At 51.5% G+C, this 13,229-nt stretch overlaps 1 protein-coding gene across 3 annotated transcripts in view; it reads left to right on the top strand.

The window, feature by feature from the left end:
• LOC127577388 (oxidative stress-induced growth inhibitor 1-like) overlaps positions 1–12,957 on the top strand; it is a 28,619-nt gene extending 15,662 nt beyond the window's left edge. For all 3 annotated transcript variants that reach the window (XM_052028561.1, XM_052028562.1, XM_052028560.1), the window contains exons 4-6: positions 382–573; positions 4,579–4,670; positions 7,383–12,957. In XM_052028561.1, the coding sequence (XP_051884521.1) occupies positions 382–573; positions 4,579–4,670; positions 7,383–8,394 (1,296 nt within the window). In that variant the 3' untranslated portion in view covers positions 8,395–12,957. The remainder of the gene's footprint in view (positions 1–381; positions 574–4,578; positions 4,671–7,382) is intronic.
• The last annotated feature ends 272 nt before the right edge of the window (positions 12,958–13,229 follow it).

Genomic DNA, 13,229 nt, shown 5'->3' with positions numbered 1-13,229 from the left:
TGTGTCCATGTCTCTCTGCAGTTTCTTGCGGTCTTGTGCAGAGCAGTTGCCGTACCAAGCCGTGATGCATCTGGATAGGATGCTTTCTGTACAATCTGTACAAATTGGTGAGGGGCATCAGGGAACTTCCTTCGACTTCTGAGGAAGCAGAGGCACTGTGTGCTTTCTTGGTCTTAGTGTCCACATTGTTAGACCGGGTCAAATTGTTAGTGATGGGAACTTGAAGACGAGAAGTTGCGATGAAACGACTTGTATTGCCTGGAACTAGAGAGATAATCATCTGCAGTACTACGAGTGGGGCCTTTTGCAGGCTTGTTGTTCAGCACCTCTCCATTACACTCCTGTTCTCACACCTTTCTTTGTCTACCCTGCCATTCCCAGGACCTGCAGTTCCTGTCGGAGGGATTGGAGGGCCGTTCCCACAGCCCGGTTGCCATCCTGTTCGATTCCCTCCTGCGACCTGACACCGATTTGGGCGTATCGGTGGACTCGGTGCTCAGCTGGAGACTTGAACCCGACCAGTACATTCCTCACCTGGTCCTGGGCAAGGGACCTCCAGGTGGGGCTTGGCATGTAAGTGTGAAAGTATTTCAATACAGCTTCTCATACTTGGTACTCCTGGCTGTGTTTGACTCCCGTTGGTGGGATAGCCTTGTGGGTTTATGTGGCCCTGTGTCACTTCCTTCACAGTAACGCACGCAATTTAACAGTATGGAAACAGGCCTTTCAGCTAACTGCAGCAATACACAAAAAGTGCTGGAGGAACCCAGCGGGTCAGGCAGCATCTGTGGAGGGGAATAAGCAGTCGACGTTTCGGGCCGAGACACTTCATCGGGACTGGAAAGGAAGAGGGCAGAAGCCGGGATAGGAAGATGGGGGGGAGGGGGAGGAGCACACACGGGGAGGGGAGAGGTGAGATCAGGTGATAGATGAGTCCAGGTGATAGGGACAAGGTAGTGGGTGGGGAGATCTTATCTTATCTTATAAGCCGAGAGGTGATAGGTAGAAGAGGCAAACAGCTGAAGAAGGAGGAATCCGGTCGGAGAGGACAGTGGACCATGGAATAAAGGATGGGGGAAGGGAGGGGAGGAGATGGGCAGGTCATTAAGGCAGGGGAAGGGAGCCACAGGAATAAGGGAAGACAAAGGGGTTGGGGGGGGGGGGGGGAAGAAAAAGAAGGGGTGGGGTTACCGGAAGTTAGAGAAACCGATGTTGACGCCATCAGGTTGGAGACTCCCAAGGTGGAATCTGTGGTGCTGCTCCTCCAACCTGCGTCTGGCCTCAACGTGGCAGTAGAGGAGGCCGTGGACAGACATGTCAGTGTGGGAGTGGGGTGTGGAATTGAAGTGGGCGGCCACCGGGAGGTCCTGGCTGTTGTGGCGGACGGAGCGAAGGTGCTCGACGAAGCGGTCACCCAATCTGCGTCGGGTCTCACCGATGTAGAGGAGACCACACCAGGAGCACCATGTGCAATAAATGACGCCCTCGGCGAACCGGTTGTTCCAATCACAGTTAAACCATCGTATCAACTGTCCTTCTGTCCTCAGTCCCTTTACAAATCTCTCCCGGCACAGCTCTTTAAATTTTTTAAAGTTTTATTTACAGCGTGGTAACAGGCCCTTCCGGCCCAACGAGTCCACGCCACCCATCTTAAACCCAAATTAACCTACCCATACGTCTTCGGAATGTGGGAGGAAACCGGATCACCCGGAGGAAACCCATGCAGACATGGGGAGAACGCACAAACTCCTTACGGACAGTGACGGGAATCGAACCCCGATCGCTGGCGCTGTAATACCCTCGCGCTAACCGCTCCGCTACCGTGCCGCCCAATGGGTGTATGAAGCACTGTGACAGAGTTATAAATCACAGTCTACACTTTATCTTCCCCACTGCCATCAGGCTCTTGATCCGACCCGCAAAACCCGAATTCTCCCTCGGATTGTATTTCCCTCACTTGCACTAACGCCATTATGTTTAATTGTGTTTATCTTGTCATGTAGGTTATTATAACTTATGTTAATTTAAATTAACATAATTTACATTTGTAATGTACTGTGTGCTATGGCACCTATACCCTGGGTGTGTGTGCCCATGACAATAAACGAACTGGAGCTTGAACCTATATCTTCGTATTTTGTCCCCCAGTGGTGAAAGTGAATCTCCCTTCGTGACTGTTATCCTCGGTCCCTTATGTTTATTGGTGACCTCTCGGCTAATGGAATCATGCTGACCCAAGCTCCCTGGGTCAGCCTTTCCTGTTCTCAAGCCAGCCGCATCCCCTCATATTCTGATGGTTCCTTTGTACTTTTAATTCCTCAGGCAGCATTCCAGTGAATCTGCCTTGTGTATTTCTTGAATACATCTCCTGGAGCGCGGAGCCCAATACTGCACGCGGCATTCGAAACAAGGCTTTATTGAGACTTGCAGAAATTCATCGTTACACAGAGTCACAGAGTTGTACAGCACAGAAACAGGCCCTTCAGCCCAACACGTCCATGCCGACCTTTTTCCCGACTACACTAACCCCACTTGCCTGCATCAGAACTGTATTCTTCTGTGCCTTGCCTATTTAAGTGTCCCCCACTCCTTTGTCTTCCCTTATTCCTATGACTCCCTTCCCCTGCCTTGATGATCTGTCCATCTCCTCCCCTCCCCTCTCCCATCCTTTATTCTATGGTCCACCGACCTCTCCGACCGGATTCCTCCTTCTCCAGCCCTCTACCTCTTCTACCTATCACCTTTCAGTTTATTACATCTTCTTCCCCCCCCCCACAACCTTCCCCCTCTCACCTGGACTCACCTCTCCCCTGTCTGCGTGTCCTCCTCCCCCTCCCCCCACCTTCTTATTCTGGCTTCTGCCCTCTTCCCTTCCAGTCTTGATGAAGGGTCTCAGCCCGAAACGTCGACTGTTCATTTCCCTCCATGGATGCTGCCTGACCCCACTGAGATCCCCCAGCACTTTTTGTGTATTGCTCCAGATTCCGGCATCCACAGAATCTCTGTGTCTCCTATTTAAGTGTCTGTCTAAATGCCTCTTAAACACAGCGACTGTTTCTGACTCCATCACCCCCTCTGGCAGCAAGTCCCAGATATCAACCCCTGTCTGCATAAAAAAACCCACCCCTGAGATCCCATTTAAAACTCCTTCCTGTCACCTTAAACCTATTCCCTTTTGTTTTTGGCACCCCTACCATGGGAAAAAGATTCTGACCATCTACCTTATCTATGCCTCTTATCCACCTCGATCAGGTCATCCCTCAGCCTCCAACGCTCCAGGGAAAACAAGCCTGGCCCGTCCAATCTCTCCACGTAACGAAAGTCCTCCAATCCAGGCTACATCCTCGGCACCCTCTCCAGTGCAATCCGATAAGTAAGAAAGGTGGTAATGAGGACCATGAAGCAGATGGAACCAGATACTTATCCAGAGTCCAGCACCGGTAGCCTTTGTGTTCCTGCTTGTCTCCCTCCAGCCTCTGTCTCCACATTCACCCTCCCCTCCCCACACCTGGCTCCACCTTCCTTTTTACTTTGTCTGTCACATATCACCCACCTCTCTGTGTCCCACCCCCCACCCCCCGCCAACCCGGGCTCCATCTGCCCGTCACCCTTCACCCCTCCTCAGTACACTGATCACCTCCTGGCTCCTGTCTCAACCCAACCCCCCTCTCCTCTTTACACCGGCCACCTCCCCTCCCTACACTGAGTCCTGATGCAGGGTCTCGACCCGACACGTGGACAATTCCTCTCCCCCCACAGACGCTGCTCGGCCCGCTGAGTTCCTCCAGCAAGTAATCGTTGCTTCAGATTCCAAAGTCTGCCATCTCTTGTGCCTTCCTGCATTGCGGCGACCAGGACTGCACACGATACTCCAAGTGCAGCGTAACTGGTGTAAAGTTGTAACAGAACATCCCAACTCTTACATTCTGTGCTCCAAACTATGGAGGCAAGCAAGCCATATACCTTATCACCTCATCAACCTGTGTTTCCACTTCCAGAGAATATTAAACTTGAACCCTAAGGTCCATCTGCGCATCAACATTCCACAGTGCCCAGCCAATTATTTGTTCGATTTTATTTCCTATATGCATTGTTTAAAAACCTCAAATTCTATTAATATTGAATTCTATTAAACTGTTGTACTATTGTGATACTACAATCAATACAGTGACGTGTATAGTCTATGGGCTCAATCTTCAAAATAATGATCCCACGTTGAAATTTAGGTGACCATCTTTGAGAAGAAAAATATCTCACAGGGGGGGATAACTGGACTTACGGTGGTAATTTTCTTGTTAAAAACCAACTTACCAGTTCCCAGCTCCCCACCCATTGTGAGTTGGGTACAGCCAGCTTATTTATGGATCTTCTTATCCCACGGACTCTTTGTGACTCTCTCCCAACTGAGAGATGTTCGTCACATAGAGTGTAATTGAGGAAAGATAGTGCTCAATATAGATGTGGTCAGTAACTCCACACCAGGTTGAATTGACAGGAGGTGAAGAGGATTTACTTTAACTTGGGAAACGCGCAAGAACATTCAGGATTAACCTTCCATTGATTTTGTTCCCTTGGCAGTCCATAGAGGGATCCATGTTCACCCTCAGTCTTGGAGACTGGATGGAGTTGCCCGACCTCCCCTTCAGAGACTGGATGAGGGACAAGAGACGGTAAAGTCTTCTCCGTATTTTGTATATCTACACTGACCTACCTGATTTTGTCTCCACATCTTCTCATTCCTTACCAGACATGGGTATCACGATCATGTGGCCAGTGAGGTCACATTCAGTGAAGATTTGGATTCCAAGCTAACTGTGGCACGGAGGGTGGCACAGTGGCTCAGCTAGTAGGGCCGCTGTCTCTCCGTGCTGGAGACGTGGGTTCAATCCTGACCTTGGGCGCTGTTTGTATGGAACTTGCCCCTTCTCCTTGTGACTGTGTGGGTTTCCTCCAGGTGCCACAGAGTCCTAGAGTTATACAGCGCGGAAACTGGCTATTCTGCAGGAAGGATGTGATTGCCTCCCATATGGATAAGATAGCCATCACTCACCTTATCCATGGCAATAAAAATTCACTGTAAATTCACCCAGTTACCGGCACTGGTACAAGTCCAAAGATCCTTGAAGGTGGCAGCACAGGTAGATATTGTGGTTAAGAAGGCATTCGGGATACTGGCCTTCACTAGTCAGGGCGGTGAATACAAGAGCAGGGAGGTTGTGCTCCAATTTTATAAAACATTGGTCAGACCTCAGCTGGAGCACTGCGCGCAGTTCTGGTCACAACACTAGAGTTAGGACGTGACAGCACTGGAGAGGATGCAGAGGGGATTCACCTGAGTATTGCCTGGAATGGAGCATTTCAGTGCTCAGGAGGCACCAGAGAGGCTGGGTTTGTTCTTCCGGAAGCGGATGAGGTTCCGAGGGAACGTGATTAAGGTGTATAAACAGGTTGAATTGACAGGAGGTGAAGAGCATTTACTTTAACTTTGGAAAAGCGCAAGAACGTTCAGTATTAACATTCCATTGATTTTGTTCCCTTGGTAGTCCATTGAGGGATCCATGTTCACCCTCAGTCTTGGAGGGGTATAGATGGGATAAACTGCAGGAAACCTTTCCCCATATCAGGGGTAGATAAAACTAGAGGACATAGATTTAGGGTAAGGGGGGAGAGATTTAGAGGGGATCTGAGGGGGACTTCTTTCACTCAGAGAGCGGTGAGTACCTGGAACACACTGCCGGACAGAGCAGTGGAAGCAGAGTCACCGACAGCATTGAAGAAGGGTCTGGATCAGCACTTGAACTGCCCCAGGTACAGGAGATTACAGGCCCAGTGCTTGAAGATGGGATTAATGTGGAAGGGTGCCCACTGGTCAGCATGGACGTGGTGGGCTGAATGACCTGTTGCTCTGCTGTATCACTCTGTGACCTTGATCTGAGTAATGCTGAGGTCCACTGATGGAGAGCTATAGCACACTGGATGAGTTATAATTCAGTTCACGTCCCACCACACTGAACTCTATACCCAAAGAGCTGGTGTGGTAAAGCTCCATCTCGCTCACTGCCACCAGTGGCTAGTCTGGGCACACGATTGCCTGCAGTCGCTCGAATGCCTTAGTTCAAGAATAAGCCCCACCAGTGGGCAATAAGCACTGGCCTGTCAACAACGGACACCAGTGGAGAGCATGGTGCAAAACAAAACCCAGCCGAAGATCAGAGTGTCATCACGTCATAGAATCGTACAGCATAGAGGCCGGCCCTTCTGCATCTTGTTGCCCACCTACCCTGACCCCATTTGCCTGCATTAGGACCGTATCCTTCTCCATTTAATTGTCCACCTAAATGCCTCTTAAACGTAGCAACTGTATCTGCTTCGCAGTTAGCGTAACGCTATTACAGCGCCAGCGACCCTGGTTCAATTCCATCTGTGAGGAGTCTGTACGTTCTCCCCGTGTCTGCGTGGGTTTCCTCCGGGCACTTCGCTTTCCTCGCACATTCGAAAGATATATGGGTTAGGAAGTTGTGGGCGTGCTATGTTGGCGCCGGAAGCGTGGCGACACTTGCGGGCTGCCCCCTGAACACTCTACGCAAAAGGTGCATTTCACTGTGTGTTTCGATGTACATGTGACTAACAAAGAAACCTTATCTTATCCTCTGGCAGCACGTCCCAGATATCGACCCCTCTCTGTGTAAAAACCTCACCCCTCGGATCCCCTTTAAATCTCCTTCCTCTCACCTTAAACCTACGCCCTCTTGTTATAGATACTCCTTCCGTGGGACAAATACTCTGATTATCTACTTTATCTGTATGTAAAAATTATGAGAGCCTTAGACAGGGGAGGTAGTCACAATTCTTTTTCCATCCAAGGGGAGTCCAGAATTAGAGGGCACAGGTCTAAGGTGAGAGGGGAAAGATTTAAAGGGGACCTGAGGAGCAAGTTTTTCACACAGAGGGTGATGTGTAAATGGAACGAGCTGCCAGCGGTCGAGGTGGGTACAATTACAGTGTTTGAAAGACATTTGGACAGGTGCGCGGATAGGAAAGTAGTTGAGGAATATGGGCGTAATGTAGACAAATGGGACGAGTGTAGAGAGGCATCGTGGTCAGCACGGATGACTTGAGCTGAAGGGCCTGTTTCTATGCCGAACAACTCTACGAGTCGCCTATTGAGTGGAAGAACACAGGAGAGAAATCTCACTGAGGGGCTTGGGCAGTCTGTTAAAGATTCTGGTGACCAGACTCCTCTTTCGATGCTCTGGAGGTACTGACAAACACAGGTTGTGGGAGAGACTGTCAACCTCACGCACAGCGCTCAGGGGTGTCAGCAGGGAGAGCGGGATAGTTTCTGCCCCCAACCTCACTAGATGTCTGCCATTGCCTCGCAGGTACCTACGGAACGACAGGGCCGTGACCGCGGATATCGCTCAGTATTACCAGCACTACGTCCAAGCCAAGGGGCTGCAGGAGAACTTTGCGTGTGGGACTGTCGTTACCTCGGTGAGGCGGCTCCGACCGCTCGCCGGCGGGGAAGAGCGGACGTGCGCCGACTGGGAGGCCCCAACTCCGCCCTCCGAGCGCCCCACTCACGCCAGCCTCTTCGAGGTGAACGGCTGCACTATCGCGAGGGACAGTTCAGAAAAGGCCTTCTCCATTTACGCGGAGAACGTCGTCCTGGCGACGGGCACTTACGACAGCCCTGCTTGGCTTGGCGTCGACGGCGAGGACCTTCCCTTTGTCCATCACACCACTTCGGAGGTGGAAACGGCCATCGAGGAGCATCAAAGGGGAACGAACTTTGACCCCATTTTGATCGTAGGGGCAGGCTTGACCGCTGCTGATGCCGTCATCGCTGCTCACCATGGCAACGTCCCAGTGATCCACATGTTCCGCAGGGAGGTGAACGACCCGGGTCTCATCTTCAACCAGCTTCCCAAAGTGATGTATGCAGAGTATCACAAGGTTCACCAAATGATGGTCCAACAGGCTTGTAACAGTACAGGGCCTTACGATGGCTACCTCAGCCTTCCCAGGCACCGAGTGGTGGGCTTCACCCCCGACAGGAAGTGCGTCCTTCAGGACCTGGCGTCGGGAGAGAGCAGGACGGTCAACGTCTCCGTGGCCCTTATCCTGATTGGCTCAGACCCCAACTTGACATTTCTGCCCGACAGAGGAAGGTCACTGGCGGTCAACACGGAGCTCCCGGTCAACGCCAAGCGCAACCCCATAGACGTGGACAGCTACACGTATGAGTGCACGCAGGAGAGGGGGATGTACGCCCTGGGCCCTCTGGTGGCTGACAACTTTGTCCGCTTCCTGCAGGGAGGTGCCCTGGCCATCACCAGTGCTCTGAGCAAGGCCAGAGCCGACGGTAGCATCCAATCCGAAGGCAGCCTCTGACCAGCCAATCGCTGTAACCGTCAACTCTGAAACGGTGCTTGAGGGCAGGTGTAGGGTCACCGTCGGGAGGTACGACCTGCCCTGATGCCAGTCTTTAGTTAGCACTGAGAGACATGGGCTACAGAGGGCAGCTCACCTGCAGACGCTGTACCTTGCAGGAAGATGGTCTGATATTTGTGATGCCTGGCAGGAGAAGTGGGTGACACCAGCACGTCAGCAAGATGCGGTGTGTAGGCAGCACGTCCCGGTTGGAAGCCCACCACCTAAGGGGGACCACTCACCATTCACGCTCACCAGCACACACGGCGAGATAGCCCTCTTCCATCAATTCTGTGTGTGTCTGGGCACTCGACAGAAGTCCTGTGAGTCCTGAACAGCCACCCTGCCTGGAGAAGGTCGGAGAACCTGAGAAAGTCAGACAGACACACCGGAAAACTCAGACCAGCCCTGGTCTCGTTCTCGGGAAAACACAGAGGGATTCTGTGGGCCGTGCAGATTCCTTGGGAGCCGCCAGTTGACGGCCAGCTCCTTGAACGGGCAGCCTGACAGTTCCAGAGAGGTGACGCAGTGCGCTGTGGCCGTGCTGGTCCACAGTGCGGATCCACAGCACGGAAACACGGCGCCATCCCACAGCACGGACCCACAGCGCCATCCCACAGCACGGACCCACAGCACGGATCCACAGAGAGGACCCACAGCTCCGGCCCACAGCGTGGACCCACAGCGCGGACCCACAGCTCTGGCCCACAGCGCCGGCCACAGCACGGATCCACGGCGCCGGCCCACAGCGCGGACTCACAGCATGGATCCACAGCGCGGACCCATGGCGTCGGCCCACAGCGTGGATCCACAGTGCTGGCCCGCAGCACAAGCCGAGCAGTGTAAGCTGACTACGAGAGCTAGCAGTGCTGGTCTCAGAGTCACAGAGTTACACAGTGCAGAACGGGTGGTTCACCCACCATATCCATGCCGACCCAACCACGCTAATCCCATTTACCAGCACTGGGTCCGTAAGCTCCCTTCTCTCAACAATGCAAGTGTCTCCATTACTTATTAAATATTGTAAGCATTACCACCACCCCCTCAGGAAGTGTGTTTTCAATTCCAACCATCCTCTGGTGAAAAGATCCCCTCGAGACCTCTTGCCCCTTAGTTTCATACACTTCTGCCATGGGGAAGGGTCTCTCCTCTCTACTCTATCCAGGCCTCTCAGAAAAGCCTGCCAGGATCAATAATTCAGCCTGACAGTTAAGAACAACACACAAGATGCTGGAGGAACTCAGTGGGTCGGGCAGCATCTGTGGAGAGAAAAATGGGCAGTCGATGTCTCAGGTTGAGGCCCTTCATCTGGACCCAGTTAAGAGCTGCTGGTTCTATATGCCGACAGGGGTTGATTCACGGTAGTGTTAAAGCAATGGTTGTCCCCACTGAAGTATTAGACCGCACCACCCCTCCCATTGTGGAGCAAGGTTTATCAGGACCAAGGGCCGGGAGCAGGTCCAGGCCAACTCCGGCTGAGAGTCGCCCCCCACCAGGGGCCACAGGGAGTTTGGGTTTCCTGCACCCATCTACCCTCTCTCCAACCCTCTCACACGGTGAGCTAGCTGCTCACCCCTCAGCTCCTGAGGGAATGTGGCGAGAAAGTCTCCCGAAGTACCACCCTGGAATAACGTGAACAACATGTTTTTCCCCCTCAGAGACATCAGATTCTCAGCACCTTGTCAACAAGGCCATTCCTTTGGGAGCTGTGCTGGCTTGTCATCAGCAGCTGGCTCCTGTCAGTGAAAACATTTTCTTGTCTGTGGATCAAACACATTCCCAAATCCTGCCCTGCGGCCATCTCCGCCTCTCCAACAGTTTTCCAATGTGTTCCTTCAACGTGCCTTCCAGTGGTTCCTTCCAACACTTAGCACAAGTTACCTCACTGATATATTCTTCCATTCCCCAGTTCGAACTGCACTTAGACTGCCTCGCTTATTGTGGCCAGCAGACTCAGCTGATTCCCCCTTGCTCATTCCCGACGTGGCCATCATAATCCAATGATTAAACCCACCAGCAACACCGCTGATGCTCGCTGCATCGTATGGCCCTTGATTCAAGTCCCTATTCAGGGGCCACTGTAAGATTTGATCCCATATGTGGCTCTAAAGAGCTCCTGCGGTAACCAATTCAACCCAGTTGGCTTCCTTCGTCAGCACAATATTAATAAACACCGGTATTAAGGTGAATAATGAAGCAGTTATTCCAGGGATCATGTACAGCGGTATATCTTTAGTGGGAATCGGGGTTTCCGGAGGTATCCCGGACTTTCTACTCCTTCCCAGTAGGCTGCATGGAGCATCAATTCCTCCTGCAGCTGTCAGATTACCCGGCAACAGAAGCAACAGTTTGTCATGAATATATAGAGTCATAGAGCCATACAGCATGGAGACAGGCCCTTCGGCCCAACCAGTCCATGCTGACCAAGATGCCCATCTAAGCCGGTCCCATTTGCCCGCATTTGACCCATGTCCCTCTAAACCTTGCCTGTCTGTGTACCTGCCCATGTACCTTTTAAATGTTGGCGATGTACCTGCATCAACCACTTCCTCTGGCAGCCCTTTCCATATACTGACTACCCTCTGGTTGAAAAAGTTGCCCCTCAGGTTCCTGTTAAGTCTCTCCACCACCCCCCCTCACCTTAAACCTGTGCCCTCTAGTTCTTGATTCGCCTACCCTGGGATAAAGACTGTGGGCATTCACCCTGTCGATGCCCCTCATGATTTTATTCATCCCGGAATAGCTCAACAATGTGAACTTGTTTCCTCTTAGAGAACCATCCGATTAATACTGCCTGCATTTATCAACAATCCCCTTCCCCCTGTACACAAGAGCCATGGTTCCTAGAGCTGTCCTGTCCTTGTAAGTATTTCCTTCTGGGCTGCTTTGGAGGAGCCGATATTTCTTGAACTGTCTCATTTTACACACTCTCTCTGTGCTGCCAGCTCCAGCCCAGTTTATCAGTTACTCTTTCTTCCCAGCACACCTCTCGACTATGTCCTTTCTCCTGGTTGGATGTGGTTCACTCCCGCTGAATTCCCACAGCCCAGGATGTAGGCCTGAAACATAGAATATAGAACAGTAGAGCACAGTACAGGCCCTTCGGCCCACGATGTTGTGCTGACCTATATAAACCTACTCCATGATCAATCTAACCCTTCCGTCCTGCACAGTCCTTACATCCATGCGCCTATCCTAGAGTCTTTTAAATTTCCCAATTGTATCAGCCTCTACCGCCACCCCCAGCAGTGTGTTCCAGGCACCCACTGCTCTCTGTGTAAAAAACCTACCTCTGGCATCTTCTCTAAACTTTCCCCCCCCGTTATTAAACAGATGTCCTCTGTTATTGGCCATTGCCACCCTGGGGAAAAGGTGCTGGCTGTCCACTCGATCTGTGCCCCTCATAATCTTATACACCTCTATTAAATCGCGTCTCATCCTGCATCGCTCCAAAGAGAAAAGCCCTCGCTCTCTCAACCTATCCTCATAAGACATGTTCTCTAATCCAGGCAGTGTCCTGGTAAGTCTCCTCTGCACCTTCTCGAAAGCTTCCACATCCTTCCTATAATGAGGTGACCAGAACTGAACACAACACTCCAAGTGTGGTCCAACCAGAGTTTTGCAGAGCTGCAACATCACCTCGTGGCCCTCGAACACATTCCCCCGACTAATGAAGGCCAACGCTCCATCCACCTTCCTAACCACCATATCAACTTGCGCGGCAACTTTTGGGGATCCATGGATGTGGACCCCCAGATCCCTCTGTTCCTCCACACTGCTCAGAATCCTGCCATTAACCTTGTACTCCACCTTCAAGTTCGATCTTCCAAAGTGTATCACTTCTCGCAGTCATCCTGCCAACTCCAGACTGATTCACTACGGAGTCCAGACAGATACCCTGTGAGTCCTCCTGCAATCGCCCCGAGTTGGCTGAGATCTCCATGATCACTGAGGTTAGGGCACATTGGGGGCAGTGTTAAGCGAGTGCAAGAGAACTGGCTGCCAAACGTATTCCCCTCCAACCAAATCCTTTCCATGCTCTTCCGTTGGTTAACAGAAGCAGACTACTCTCAACTCTTTTCTGGTCCCCGAATATCATCATCTCCCCTTTTTGTTGACGGCCACCAACCCCCACAGCCACAGCCCCCCCCTCCAAACTCTATCACCCCCACCAGCTTGTCAATGTAAGGGAGTGGTAGGTGCAACAGCAAACAGCCCTTTCACTCTCCTTCATTTGTGTGGTCTAATACTTCAGTGCGGACAACCATCGCTTTAGCACGACCGTGAACCAACCCCTGTCAACATAGATCCAGGAGGTACCATTTATTAGCCACCCTTCGAAAGAAAGCTAGTGCGGACGGTGGACTGATTACTCCTTCCTTACTGGGCTGGGGCAGGGCTTTGGAGCAACTAACCTCAGGGTGTAATGCAACCTCTCGACTTGTGAACACGGTTTATTTTCTACTATATCTAAACTTTGTAAAGACTAACGTTGTTCTAATAAACTGATCTTTTATACTGAAATGCACTGTGTTTCTTTTTCTAACGGATGTACTTTGCAAGAAATATCTTTACAATAGAGTTTCTCGCAAGTTTCTGAAAGATTATGCAGGTGATTTTAAAACTTCTAGCATTTTAAGATGTAAAACCGACAGTATTGTCCAGCCCCACCAATGCAGGAAGATTGAGCTAATTCACTGCACAACCATCACAGGAGCACGGTTGAGTGGCTGAACTTGGTGCATTGGGGGAGCGAGGTGCTGTTCTGAGACTTTATTTCCTGCTTGTGAGCTACT

Source organism: Pristis pectinata, chromosome 13 (genome assembly GCF_009764475.1).
Source record: "Pristis pectinata isolate sPriPec2 chromosome 13, sPriPec2.1.pri, whole genome shotgun sequence".
In the NCBI taxonomy this organism is placed as follows: domain Eukaryota; kingdom Metazoa; phylum Chordata; class Chondrichthyes; order Rhinopristiformes; family Pristidae; genus Pristis; species Pristis pectinata.
This window is presented reverse-complemented; position numbering and strand designations above follow the sequence as displayed.